The sequence below is a fragment of the Rana temporaria genome, chromosome 2 (genome assembly GCF_905171775.1).
Source record: "Rana temporaria chromosome 2, aRanTem1.1, whole genome shotgun sequence".
Taxonomy (NCBI): Eukaryota; Metazoa; Chordata; class Amphibia; order Anura; family Ranidae; genus Rana; species Rana temporaria.
The window spans coordinates 419,888,730-419,903,755 of record NC_053490.1 but is presented as its reverse complement, the minus strand read 5'-3'; the positions used below and the strand labels follow the sequence as shown (position 1 = coordinate 419,903,755).

Here is a 15,026-nt window from a genome sequence, read left to right as displayed (position 1 = left end):
AGAACCACACTCATGCACAACCTTTCCAATACAAGGGTCAGAACCCCCAAATATTGTATCACGGGGGGACGGGACCATAACGTGGGAGAAAACTTGGCTCTTTACCACATGATTAGCCGTGCCCAATCACGGCTGATGACGATGTAAACAGGAAGAGCTGCTGTTCGACCTTTTCTCACTTACATCAGACAGAGGCGAGTAGAGGAGAGCCAATTAGCGGCTCTCCTGACAGACAGCGCATCTGTGCTGATTATCAGTGCAGCCCCCCGCGGAAGCCCACCCAGGACCACCAAGGATGCCGTCTGACCACCAGAGATGCCCACAAAGGTACCCCAAAAGATCTGCCACCCTGGTCCACCTGGCAGATGACAATCGGTGCCAATCAGCAGTGCCATCAGTGATGCCTATCAGTACCACCCATAAGTACCCATCAGTGCAGCCTATCTGTGCCCATCAGTGAAGGACAAAACTTGCTTATTTACAACATTTTATCACACACTTTTTTTTCTTCAATACATTCAGTCTTTATTTTTTGCTAAACAAACAGAAAAAAAAAGTGATCAAATACCACCAAAAGAAAGCTCTTTTTGTAGGAACAAAATTATAAAAATTTGTTTGGTTGCCGTGTAGAATGACCGCGCAATTGTCATTTAAACAGCGATGAAAGCGCAAAATTGGCTTGGGCAGGAAGGGGGGTAAGTGCCTGGTATTAAAGTGGTTAAGGGTGCACTGGGTGGCATTCCCAGCAAAGCTTCTGCCAGTGTCTGATCACCTGAAGGTAGCAGAATATTACCTATTATCTATGACTACACATCCTGTGTCCTGTACTGTACTCAAAGAAATTGAATTTACAGGCAAGTCAAATTTTCCTTTTATCTTAGCCATATAGTACAGGATGTGTTGTGTAGTATCAAAATTACCATTTTACTTTTGTCTCCGTCCCCATTGAGATTTTCCCTTGTTTCCTTGTAGGTCTGATGGATTTCAGACAGCTTAGGAAATGAGAGAGAATCTCATTAATGGGGAAACCTTACAGAAAGTTCTAAGCACTTCTGTTTCAATTCAAAACTAGGAGGGTTTTGACTTGGGTTTAGCTTAAAATAGATTGGAACCTGGTCCAAATAGGGAAAATGTCTATTAAAATAATCCTCTTAACTGTTAGATTTCACTGAAAATATTTTCACTTTACTACAGTTTGTAAACCTAATGTGCTCCTCTTACCTTTTAGTTAATTTATATACTTTTAAAAATGTATATAATAGGTTTGATCTGTATACTCTTTGTAAATTATCAGTAATGTGTGACTTGCTATGAATATGTCGGGCCCTTTTAAGGGAGGAAGAGTAGCAATATGATTTTAATGTACAGTCTTCAGCACCTGTTTCTGACCTTGCACAATGATAGAACGCATAAATCTGCTGTCCCAGTCTCTCGAAAATAGACTTTGTGTTCTTGCTTCTTTCATGTAGGACGGGTCAAATCTTAGTGCCAGCCAGAGAGCATATGCTCCGGAACAGCTGAAAAAACAAGACAACCTTTCCATTGACACACAATACTACCTGTCACAACAAGTCCACCCAGTGGTGTCTCGAATATGTGAGCCCATAGACGGGATAGACTCTGCGCTTATTGCTGCATGGCTAGGTATGTATTAACGTACAGTAAGAAAAATATATATTTTCTGACTATTGTAAAGATTTTTTTGTGCTTTCTGTCTGTTTTCAATATTGATGTGATCTGAAAGCTGATTCCAGTTTCTTAACATTCAGTACATCTTCAACAAGTCGATACTTTGACCTCTTGCAGGTGGTCATTACATCAAATTGGAAGGAAACTCAAGGCCTGTGCATAGCAGAGTTTGCTGACAGATATGTTTTTGTGATCTGGGAGGTCCTGAGTATTTAGATTTAAACTTTCTAGTTTACCATTCCCCAAATAAAATATGTACCCAGTGCAGCTGATCTTGAGTAGATAGGGATTTTCGTGACAGCCATCCTCCACATCTGTGGTCGGTTGTGCTCGATGCATAGGAATATTTGCATGTCCTGTGTTTGGGGATCTTGAGACATGGACTTATCAGTGAAAGGGGAAAGTTGGATAACAATGGCCCACTAGGATTCACTGTAGGTTTCTACAGTTCTTTGGCCTAAATAGAACAACTTTGTGAATAAAGCATTAGTTTGGCTTTAATGTGTTAAAAAAAAAAGAAAAAAATGTATGTTGAGTGCGCATATATTTTTAATAATACTTGTATTGCCGTGAACCATTTAAATGTATGTGTTCTGTTGATCTAAAGTTTGCTCATGACTAGGGATAAACCGAACACCCCCCCCCCCCCCCGGTTCTGTTTGCACCAGAACATGCAAACAGGCATTATCAGCCCCTCCAACCCAGTCCATTATCAGGCCCTTTGGGTCTTGTATGAATATTAAGGGGAACCCTGCACAAAACAAATTGTGTGGGAGTGCCCTAAAAATCCATACCAGGCCCTTCGGGTCTGGATTTTAAGGTAAAAACTGCACTAAAATAAAAAAAATGGCGTAGGGGTCCCCCCAAAATCCATACACCAGACCCTTATCCGACGCAACCTGGCAGGCCGCAGGAAAAGGGGGGGGGTGGACAAGAGCACCCCCTCCCCCACCTGAACTGTACCAGGCCAAATGCGCTCAACATGGGGAGGTTTGATGGGGACAAGGGCCTCATCTCCACAACCCTTGCACGTGGTTGTTTGGGTCTGCGGATCCCGTCCCCCCCATCTGAATGGGAATCTGGTACATTGTACACCTACCATTTAACACATTTTTTTAAAAATGACAGTAGACCATTTGGGACAACTCGGGACAAACCTGTCCCGCGATGTCCATTCATCCTCGATCACAGCGCCCGACGGTGACGTAAACGGGTGGGGTCACCCATTTTCGTCACCGGGTGGCCCCACCTTCAGCTAGATAATAGCTGCCATTGCAAAGAGGATTCAGCCGGCTGGAGCCTCCAATGGAGGCAAAGTTGTTCCTTTTTCTTTTTTTTTTTCTTCTCGGTCCGTCGGAACGATGTGATTGAGGATAAATGTACATTCGGGACAGTATTTATTTTTTAATAAAGGGCTTGTCCCAAATTGTCTACTGTCATTTTTAACATTCTGACACTTTACCAGATACCGATTCACATTAGGGGGGGCTGGGGTCTGGGGTTTTATTTATCCAGATTCCGATAAGCCCCCCACCTGCAGACCCCCACAACCACAGGGCAAGGGTTATGGGGAGGGGATGAGGCCCTTGTCCCCATCAACATGGCGACAAGGTGATTTGTGAGGACCCCAAAGCATCCTCCCCATGTTGATGGCATGTGGCCTGGTATGGTTCAGGAGGGGGGAAGCGCCCCCCCTCCTGCAGTCTGCCAGGTTGCATGCTCGGATAAGGGTCTGGTATGGATTTTGAGGAGGGTGCCTACACCATTCTTTATTTTATTTTTGTGCAGGGTTCCCCTTAATATCCATACCAGACATGAAGGGCCTGGAATGATTTTTGGGAGGGACCCCCATGTATTTTTTTGGTTCAGACCCAAGGGGCCTGGTAATGGACTAATGATATTTTAGATTCTCTTTCATGTATGAGCATTTTTACATCTTAGTATTTGAACTCAACACAATTCTAACCAAAAGCCATTGCAGCAATTTAGGTCCTATCTAGTCTTAAAGGCGCAGCACAGCCAAAGCTCATTTGGCTGTACTTTTCATGTGGATCACAGGAGTGCAGTTTGTTCTGTGATCCGTTTTCAGCAGACAGTGGGCTTCAGCTGATGTTGGCTGATGTCACGAAGCCGGTCCAGGATCGGGACCATATGGTCGGAATCAGCCCACATGCCTGGACACTGGCCACTCAAGCCCCCCTCCACAGACCAGTGCTCCAGTGAGTGTGGGGGGCAGAGCAGAGAGTGGTGACTGACCGTTACTAGCTCTCTGCTCATGGAGCTGTGAGAACCGAGCGATCAGTGGTGTTTGATTACTCTGTTCTCGGCATTGGAGCTGGCGGGAGACAGATGCTGCGTCCAGCTAGGTAAATGTTTGGAAAATACAAACATTCCCATACTTTTAACGCTCAATCTTTATGCTTGGGTGGTGAATTGTGCATTTTTTTCTGGTAGTTATTTTGTGGATCCAAGATAATAAATTTGGCTTGTTTTTAGTGCCAGCATCCAATTTGTTATACCAGTGAATGGACATTTTATTGATCGAGGTGTTGCTCATGGCAATCATATTTCCACTGTCATGATTTTAAATTCTATATAGATGTTATTGAATGACGAAGGCAAGCATAAAAAGTTAATCGATGAGATTCAGCACTAAATTTCAGTGTGTGTGTGTGTGTGTGTGTGTGTTTTTTTTTAGTTGCAACTGATTTAGTCTCTTAAATCTTACATAAAACATACCACATGCGGTGTTCAGTTTTGGCAAAGTATTGCTGGATTATTAGAATATGAGGTGTTTGACATTTTTATTTTTCAAAAATATTTTCTTTCATTTTCCACTTCCTATTGTAATTGCATAACACAACATTTGTACTGTAATTTGAAGTGTGAACTTAACAATGAATTTGCTTGCCACTAGGTGGCAGCACTATCCACTGCAATTTATATGAACAAAGCATTGTCCAGTATTTTTGTCTCTAGTGTTCAAATTGTCTGTTGTACTGGTCCTAAGGATTACATCATCAAGTTTTCTTTTACATTTACAGACTGATTTGGTTTGTTAATGTATACATCCCACACATCTAGTGATAAAGTGCTGAAACAAATATATGCCCTGCTAAACTAGGAATTCTTAAGAATTATTTTATAAAAGTTTGAGTATATCGAGTATCTCCTGGTTTGTGTGTGTGTGTTTTTTTTTTTTTTAGAGTTTTAAAAAAAAGTTTAAGATTACGTTTATAACAACTATTTTCCCTTGAGTTCTTCAGTTCAATGTTTATAACCTTTCTTCATAAGAAATCCCCAATTCTGTAAACATATCAATTCCTTTTTTTTTTCTCCAGGGGAAGGGGATAAGATAAAAGGTTAGGCTGCTAGCAACAGCGCTAAATGATACAAGCTGCCATGATCCAAAGAGTAAATCTGAAATAATTAACAGGGCCAATTGGCTTTGTCAGTGTCATGAAGTGATAATGGAGCTGGGTGCAGAAATGAGGTTTCATCTCGGCCAGTTCTCAGGGTCTTCCTTTTCCATTGTGAGATGATAGTTGCAGGCCCCCACCCCCCTGCAGCTTAGTGTTAAGATTTTGTTTAGCAAACAGGGAGCCAGAGTGCCCTGTGGCAGGTGGATGCAGGCTTCATACCTTTAAGAGCCAGTGACCCATAAAGCTCTTTGGGAAACTAGAGGGCATATCCTGGTACTACCACACCATGCTGTGTTTAAAACGAAGACAATCCTGTATATTTTCAGAAAAACCATGAAGATGAACAAAGAAAAGTACATTTTGTTTTTTTCCCTAATTGATATAATAGCCGCAGTCTATAAACTCTAAGCTAAGGACAAAAATTAGACAGAGTTGCTAAAAAGCCTCTTCTAGAAGATTGTGTCACTTATTTGATGTGTTTGTGTTGAATAATCATCAGCAATCCAATCGGATTTAGTCTTTGAATGATGCTGCCTATTGCAAATGGAAGTGTTTGTGTTGGGTTAGTGTTCCAGTGTACAGCCATCAAACTGTCCTATATATTAAACATGACTAGATTCTACAGCATGTTAACCACAACAGAATGGAAGGCGAACAATCTTACAATAACTCAAACATTTCTGGTGCTTGAGCACATACATACCAATGTGTCAGGTATTCAAATGTATTTCAAAATACCCTTGACATTAATGAGTTGCATCATTTTTATAATGCACAAAAGTTTTACACATTTCAGAAAAGTGGTCTTGAAAAATGAAAAACCATTGTACACTGTAAACTGTTAATGATAAAAATAGGAACACTTTGGTGCAGTTGTACTGCAGCTCTTTGTTAGATAAACAGCTATTAGTGAATTGCAGTGGAACACACAGTTCACTGTAAGTAGTTTTAAATGGCTTCCTCACTTTGCACTTTTTTTCTCTGTTGTTTTGAGAACTGTGTAATATCAGTAAAAGGGCTCTGAAAAGTGTAAAACAAAAAAAAAAAAAACATGATTTACGAGCCAGGAACTCAGGAGCAGATATTTACATTTCCAGAAGTAGGAGACCTTTAAAGCAAGAAGTTGCACATGGCTTTGCCTAGTTATGTGTTATTTCCCAGTATTCGCCAGGAGAAATAATGTTCCTTATGTCATATAAGCCCAGAATCTAAAGAGTTGCATAGATATATGATTATGAGCTTTGTGCTCAATGTTAAGACCACATTTTACATGAAACACCCCCCCCCCCCACACCCTATTGCTAGCTACTTAAGTTGACACATTAAATGAGGGAAAATGCTTTTAAAATCTTAATGTAGCTGTGTCAATAAGAGTCAGTGTTTGATTATTTGTTTGTTGCTTATTTATGTCGCCTTCACATTTTTGGCATCCAAGCAAGATATTTTCTACCAATTAACACCTTTTCTTGCACCTCCTTGCTCAGATTGGTGGAATATGCAAATGTTATGCTATTTTATGTATGATTTCAAGTGTATGCTTGGGTATTGCCACAGTAAAAAATGACACATGGGAGCTTCAATATTTTCTAGGTGGATGAGTGCATATCTTTTCTTGTCCTCAAAGGGGTTGTAAAGGTAAAAAAAAAAAATCCCTAGCTTCCTTTACCTTAGTGCAGTCCTCCTTCACTTACCTCATCCTTCGATTTTGCTTTTAAATTTCCTTATTTCTTCTGAGAAATCCTCACTTCCTGTTCTTCTGTCTGTAATACTAGGCTTTCTCCCTGGTGTGGAGAAAGCCTCTTGAGGGGGCGAGCAGGAGTGTCAGGACGCTCTCTACTTTGCAGAAAGAGAAAGGAGCTATGTGTTAGTGGGTGTCCTGACACTCCTGCTCACCCCCTCCCCAAGAGGCTTTCTCCACACCAGGGAGAAAGTGTCGCATTACTGTGTTTAGTTACAGACAGAAGAACAGGAAGTGAGGATTTCTCAGAAGAAATAAGGACATTTAAAAGCAAAATCGAAGGATGAGGTAAGTAAAGGAGGACTGCACTAAGGTAAAGGAAGCTATTTGGGGGGGGGGGGATTACCCCTTTAACTAGTTGATTACCAGCATGTTTAACCCCCTTCTGTCCTGTCTCTTTTGAGCACTGTATTGATCTGGCTGGCAACTATTCAGTCATGCAACACTGTACCCAAGTCAATTTTAGATTATTATTTTGAGACCGCTTTCTTTTGGTGTAGTTAATCACCACTTGTTTTATTTTTTACTATAAAGGAAAATATTTTGGACATTTTTTGCAGTGGTTTTACTGGTGCTGAATGGCGATTAGGATGCCATTTCTGGATATACTACTAGATGACATTGTACTGGTATGGCTGGTGATCGTTTTACTGGTGCTGACCTACATTGGCCTTGCGGCGTGACAGCCGGTGCTCTTCCAGTGGGGTGAGAGTATTTATTGCTCTTACCCCACCGCACACAGCAATATATAACTTGTAGCACAGTCGCCATTTTCATTAATCGACTCCTTAACACAATGCATTTTATTTAGGTGTGAGGGATTAGAATGACAGGCTCTCCTTATTGAGACATCAATGAAGGACTTTTAAACGATAGCAGCCCGTAGTGTGCTCAGTAGGCCTTTATACCAACATTTGCTTATAAATTGGGCTGGGACTCAAGAGGTTAAATTAACAGAATTACTTGGTGTTCATGCTCTTAGGAAAACATTTGATTCACTTGGTCAGTTTTTAATGGCAATTTCAGGTAAAGTCAAAAGTAAAATAACATTTTGAAGGGTGTTAACAAGTGGTTTTATTTTGCCATAAAGATGAAAAAAAAGTGCTTGTGCATTTATTATACATTTCCCAATATTTCCCTATTTGTAGAGGCTTTATCAGACATACTGCAAAAAAAAAAAAAATGCAATGGAAAAAAAATACTTTACTGAAATGAACATTCTTGGTTGTATATGGTGCTATTTTTATCAGCAGTGTTGCTCCAGATTAGCCTTCACACTTGAACCATTATTATGCTTTCATGTTGCATAATGCTTTCTGTCAATACATTGCATAAGTAATATTACATACTAGAGAAACATTAGCTATTCAATACTCATAAAAATCCTCATTTAAACAAGTGGATATTGCTTCTCATTGGCTTCTGACAGAGAGTAAAGCACTTGATGATTGGCATGTACTCTGTGTAACATTCTACACAAATGCCTGCTCTAGATTTAAATGAGCGCTTTTACTCGGTTTAATTAGCTGTGATTTTCTTTTGTAAATTTCAGTGGGAAATCATGTCCATAATCCAAACTCGGTACATGAATACTGTAACTGTTAAAGAATCCCTGTATCTTGCTTTTAAGTGGGCAATGCCCAAATGGCAACCTGCACATGTAAAATTCCTGGCCTTCCCCCTACAGCCCTGTGTGTGTGAGATCTAACGGCTCTCTGTGATACAAACATCAGAACGGTGCCAGCTAATACAGTCAATAACATAACAGGACACATTTAAATAATAACCTAATCTTGGGTATACACACAGATTATTTTCATTCAGCTTCTCAGTTGCTTGCTATAATGCAGGGTTGTTGAAGACCGGATTTTTAAAGTGGATGTAAACCCACTCTCATGATTCCTAAATTACTTCAGTGCTGATCTATAAGGAAATACATGCCTCCTGCATTTATGCCTACTTGTCAAATATCTCCCCTTTGGCTGTTTGCAGCCCTGCAATACTCCATATTATGTGGGCAGGTCTGTTGTCCAGGGCTCGGTGGGTGGAGTTGTGATGTCAGTAGACTTATAAATAAATGGTGATTCTGCGCAACATATCACACTAATGGAATAGTGATATCACATAAGCAAGATAAATGTAAGAGCTGACAAATAATCAGCATATAGTATTAAATGCAAGGAGAATAGTGAGTCCAAATATAAATATATATATACTCAAATAGTGAATAGTGAGTCCAAAATATATAATACTCATAAGGCGAATGTGCAAAAATATATAAAGAATATTGTGCAAAAAAAACGGAATGGAAGTTCAATCCCAATAGTAAACACAAATCAGCTGTCAGGGCAGATATTCTGAATGCACTGGATGAAGGTGAGCACCAGCTCTATGGTGTGAGTGCACGGCCGTGCGATAGAAGATAAACCAGATCCCTGGCTGAGCTCCCGGGACTCTTACCTCTCAGCCCTCCTAAATGGGCATTGGTGTACAGGTCACTCGCAGCCTTCTATGGGTGGTCCCTGATGTTTCCTCTCTTGATCTGATGGATCCTTCCTTAATTGGGACAGATGCTCCTCAAAACCAGATGGATGATGTGGGTTATAAGAGAGAGAGAGAGGGGACTCCCATAGTGAGGTAACGTTTGGTGCAGGTAAAATATGTTTATTGAGGAAAAACCTGCACTTACATTAAAAGAAAAATAAAAGGTTTCCCCAGACGAAGACACGTGGTGTCGTAACGCGTAGGAATTGGAGGACGTACACCCGGAGTGACGTAAGCTGGCGATTCAAACGCCGCTTGTTTGTTTCCTCGTTGCACTTTTATTTTTCTTTTAATGTAAGTGCAGGTTTTTCCTCAATAAACATATTTTACCTGCACCAAACGTTACCTCACTATGGGAGTCCCCTCTCTCTCTCTCTTATAACCCACATCATCCATCTGGTTTTGAGGAGCATCTGTCCCAATTAAGGAAGGATCCATCAGATCAAGAGAGGAAACATCAGGGACCACCCATAGAAGGCTGCGAGTGACCTGTACACCAATGCCCATTTAGGAGGGCTGAGAGGTAAGAGTCCCGGGAGCTCAGCCAGGGATCTGGTTTATCTTCTATCGCACGGCCGTGCACTCACACCATAGAGCTGGTGCTCACCTTCATCCAGTGCATTCAGAATATCTGCCCTGACAGCTGATTTGTGTTTACTATTGGGATTGAACTTCCATTCCGTTTTTTTTGCACAATATTCTTTATATATTTTTGCACATTCGCCTTATGAGTATTATATATTTTGGACTCACTATTCACTATTTGAGTATATATATATTTATATTTGGACTCACTATTCTCCTTGCATTTAATACTATATGCTGATTATTTGTCAGCTCTTACATTTATCTTGCTTATGTGATATCACTATTCCATTAGTGTGATATGTTGCGCAGAATCACCATTTATTTATATTCCTGTTTTATGTCATGTAAACATAATTAGGTTTTGCTGCACTATATATTTTTGGTGGATTCACTCATTTAGGATCCATTTTAGCGCAAAAGCACTTGTCACTTTATGTCAGTAGACTTCCTGCCCACCTCTACACTCCCCTTGGCCAGGCATCAATATTTCTTACACTGAACATCCAGTCGAAACCCAGGAAAGTCACCACATGACTTCAGCATGCCCAATCATGCTAAGGTGTGGATCAGCTGATCCTGGGAGAGCTGGAGAAGAAAGGAGGGGGGGGTGTGAATTGCAGAGAATGCCTTTCTCACACTTGTGCATGAGATAAGGAAATCGCCTGTCACTCACAGCAAGGGGGAAGAAACGCACACCTATTTCTGTGTCTGTTTTTATCTTACTGAAGAAAGATAAGATTGCTCAGAGATGGATTAATTTGTGGCAAGACTGGGCACAGATGTAAAGACACCCTCTGCTGTAACAAAAATTAGTCTTAAAAAAAAAAAAAAAAATTGGCTTTACATCCACTTTTTAAGATGCGGTAATTTTTCTTTAATTTCCACCTTGCACAAAGCGAGAAAATCTACAACTTGTAAGATCTACCATCACATTTCAAAGGACTATTTTGGCTCATTGGAAAGCAGGCACACGCCAGGAAAATTCATCCAATCTGGTTTAGAGCAACATCTAGGACTCTAGGGACAAACTTCTGCCCCATACACTTTGTTCCAAATACCTTTTTACCTTAGAGTGTGCCTTATGTGAATCCCATACTTTTACCTCCACCCTGCCCCAGGGGCTCCCTAGGATCTACATATGATTTTTTTTTAAAACAAAACAAAAAAAATAAACTGCTTAGTAACTGATCCAGAATATCCCATTGGAGGTACTAACTGGCAATGTGGCCTTTTTGGTGGCTTCTACCTCTGTTGGGCTGGCCATACATTATACAATTTTTCTTTTAAATTTGTATGCAGTCAGGCAGGCCCTTGCACAATGTATGTTAGAATACAAGCCACCAAAAAGGCCACACTTGCCAACCAGGCCCATTCTGACATTTCTCTCCTACATGTAAAAATCAAAATTTTTGCTAAATTACATAGAACCCCAAACATTCTAAAAAAATGTTTTAGCAGAGACCCTAGAGAATACAATGGCGTTCATTGCAACTTTTTATATTGCGCGGTATTTGCGCAGAAATTTTTCAAACACATTTTTAAAAAAAAGTAAACTTGGCACAATTTTTTTGCATAATGTGAAAGATGAAGTTACGCCAAGTGAATAGATACCTAACATGTCACGCTTAAAAATTGCACACGCTCGTGGAATAGCGCCAAACTTCGGTACTTAAAAATCCCCATAGGCAACGCTTGAATTTTTTTTTTATACTGGTTGCATGTTTTGAGTATGTGTAGGTCTAGGACTAGAATTATTGCTCTTGCTCTAACGTTCGCGACGATACCTCACATGTGTGGTTTGAACACCATTTTCATATGTGGGTGGGACTTGCTTCTGCGTTTGCTTCTGCGTACGAGCACACAGGGACTGGGGCACTTTAAAAATGATTAATTTTACTTAAAAAAATCTTAGTTTCACACTTTAGAAATGAAAATAAAAAAATCACTTTTATTCCTATTACAAGGGATGTAAATATCCCTAGTGATTTTTTTTGAATGCATAGGCCGGGGGTGACGTCATAACATTACGCCCGACCTCCGACGATCCTAGAGAATCCAGGGACCATTTGGTCCACCGAAAATCTCTGGTGGACATCCAAGGTCAGCGGATCGATTTCTTTGACTGACCGATCGTAGAGTCGGTAGAAGCACCAGAGGGGGGGGTCCTTCCCTCTTGCCGCCCTTAAGAATGATCAAGCGCCAATATCTGAATGCCTGTAGCTGCAGGCATCATGCAGTTATACCCCCATCAAAGCCCAGGATGTCCTTAGATGGCCAGCCATCGGTAAGTGGTTAAGGTAAATCTAAATAAAATTGAATAAGAAAAGTGTATGATGTGTGGCCAGCTTAAAGCCAATACAAAAAATACTAATCGACATTCTGTCCGTGTGTATGTCGGTCTGTCTGAAAGAAGCCAGCCGTTTGGCGCTGATCAGGTTTCTGGCGGTCATCCCCCTGTCGGAACACAACAGCTTAGAGGGGGAGACTAACCTCACATTTCTAGTACAATGGCTCCCAATTGGAGCTGTTTTTTTTTTTTTTTTTTTTTCGTGCAACCCATGGGATTGTGCGGGAAAAAAAATATTGTATGTACCAATGGCTTTAGACAGGATTCACATTTTCTTTTGGCAAGAATTCTATTTTGCATAGAGATAAGGTGGTCCTGACACCCAGACCTTTTATCCTTCCTTCCCAAGATGGTCTTTAATGAGGATATTGCCCTCCCTTCCCTCTACTGCCCTGAAGCATGCCAAGGAGTTCTCGCTCCATTAGCTAGATGCGAAAATAGCCTCACATCGAATAAACCATATAGGTGATATATTAGAAGGTATCATCATCCAGGAATTATTGGAGAAAAGGAGACCAGTCCCCAACAGGTCACCTAATATATATATATATATATATTTGTATTTTCTATCAATCCATAATACAGATATTATATTCCTGATGAAGCGGTAAAGTTCCAAGAAACATGTTGAATACATGACTTGCCAGGACCCACGATACCTCTGTCGTCCTGATTGGAGTGTATCAAGTAATAGTGACACACATGTATTGTTTGGTTGTATTTTCATAGTCTGGCATATTATTGTCTAGTACATTGTGATACATTGGGATATTCAAATATTTTATATTTTAAATGTATAAATTAAATTTTTATAATTGTGTATTTTGTCCAAACTGGTACCAAGATGGCCCATCCCTTCCTATGCACAAGTGACCTTTTGGACTGGTTTCCTTTTCTCCAATTTAGATGTGTTCAGAACAATTAGTGTTTACTTAGCTGCCACATCTTCCTTTTGGAAAAGTGATTCTCTTTTCTTTTGTCTCAGTTGACCCCTTGTCTCCTTTTAGAACTGTTTGACGTATTGTTGCCCACCCCTCAGTTTTTTTGCTTATGCCTTGTACTGTACGGTTTGTGCAGTCTGCCAGGGAAACAAAAGAATCTGGTAAGTGAAAATAGGAGTTTTGACTTGCTATTTAATTTCACTTTCAATTTTTTCAGATTTTTATTGAAAACAATTGAATACAAAACATGGTAAATGGAAACTTTGTCAAGAAGATAGACAGCTAGAATGTAGCTGCCAAGAATGTAAAAACATCCAACAATATGTATTGCTTAGGTGTCCGTTTATTAAGCAGTGGTGGTCCCAAGATCGCCACTGATCACAATTCCATTATGAAACGGAGATAATCGGGGGGAGAAGTGTTTGAATTTGTTCTCCTGACGATGATCTCCGCACACAGAGAATCCTCATTGACTGACACCGAAATGGCCAGTTTATGAAGCTGCGATCTGATCGCTTCACTGGCCATCTGAGTCAGAATTCACACTCCCTGATTCACCAGCTCAGAGGTGGAGAATCGGGGAGTGAAGAGGTAATCTGGCGGGATCTGAGGGGGGGGGGGAGGAGGAAGGTGTTTAACTTCTACCTAGTTCAGACCCCCCAAGACTGTAACCATGTCCCCCTGTCGTGTGTGTGTGTGTATATGTATATATATATACACACACTGAGTAGGTCCAGACATCAAGTCTGAATCAGCAACAACATTTTCAACAAGGAAGTAATAAATAAGGAAAGAGAAAGGAAGAGGATTCTCACAGTAGGAGGATGGGAGAGAGGAGGGGTAGAATAAGGAAAGGTTAGTGTTGTGGATGCACAAAGCCAGCACCCCAATTCTGGACTGCTATGAATTATAGCTCTCTATTTACAATGACGGATGAGCATCTTGTATCCACGGGGGTCCATATCCGGGAGAACTTATTTTGCATGTCCAGTAGGATGCTGGTCAATTTCTCATCAACAAAGAACCCGTCGCTCCGCTAATGAACTTTCTCAAAAGAAACAAATTATATTTTCCAGGCTTTGGCAATGGTCTGTTTTGCTGCTAATAAAATATAGGTCACCAATTTGAATTGGACTTTAGTAAAATCAGGGGGGGGGGGGTTATGGTTTAATAATACATACCAAGGATCTTTGGGGAAAGGACAATCAAAGAACAAATGAGCTTCAGAACCTTGGTCCAAAACCATGCAAGCATGGAACATGTCCACCAGGTATGTAAAACATCACCTGGGATTGGGCAGCCACGAAAGCACAGTCCATTATGGGAGGGCTGAAGGTGGGCTACATATGATGGGACCAGGTACCATCTGGCAAGAAGCTATTGTGGCCCAGATTTGTAACCAATCTGCTCTATCTCTTCCACTTGGAAACTTGAGCATGATGGGTGTGGTGGTTGAAAGTATACAATTGAGAGTAGTGAATAGAAATCAGTTTAGGGGAGAGAGGTGCATGGTGGCATATATGTTCAAATGATAGCTGACTCGTAAAGGTCTCTATTGGTAAACATGGTAGAATGCAAGTGTTTTATTTGTAAGAATCAAAATAGTTTGAAAGTTGGGGCTTGATATTTTCCCTTAATTTCTGCTCAAGTATAAATGTTACAGCCAATGAGAAAAGAATGGGTGCAAAGAAACTTATGGAGTTGCCATCAATGGAAGGCTCCTTGGGACTCCAGTCCCGGTGTAAACATTGGGTTAC

At 40.7% G+C, this 15,026-nt stretch overlaps 1 protein-coding gene across 2 annotated transcripts in view; it reads left to right on the top strand.

The window, feature by feature from the left end:
* The window catches only part of POLA1 (DNA polymerase alpha 1, catalytic subunit), a 481,679-nt gene that overhangs the window by 220,076 nt on the left and 246,577 nt on the right, over positions 1-15,026 (top strand). For both annotated transcript variants that reach the window (XM_040338205.1, XM_040338204.1), the window contains exon 32: positions 1,470-1,644. In XM_040338205.1, the coding sequence (XP_040194139.1) occupies positions 1,470-1,644 (175 nt within the window). The remainder of the gene's footprint in view (positions 1-1,469; positions 1,645-15,026) is intronic.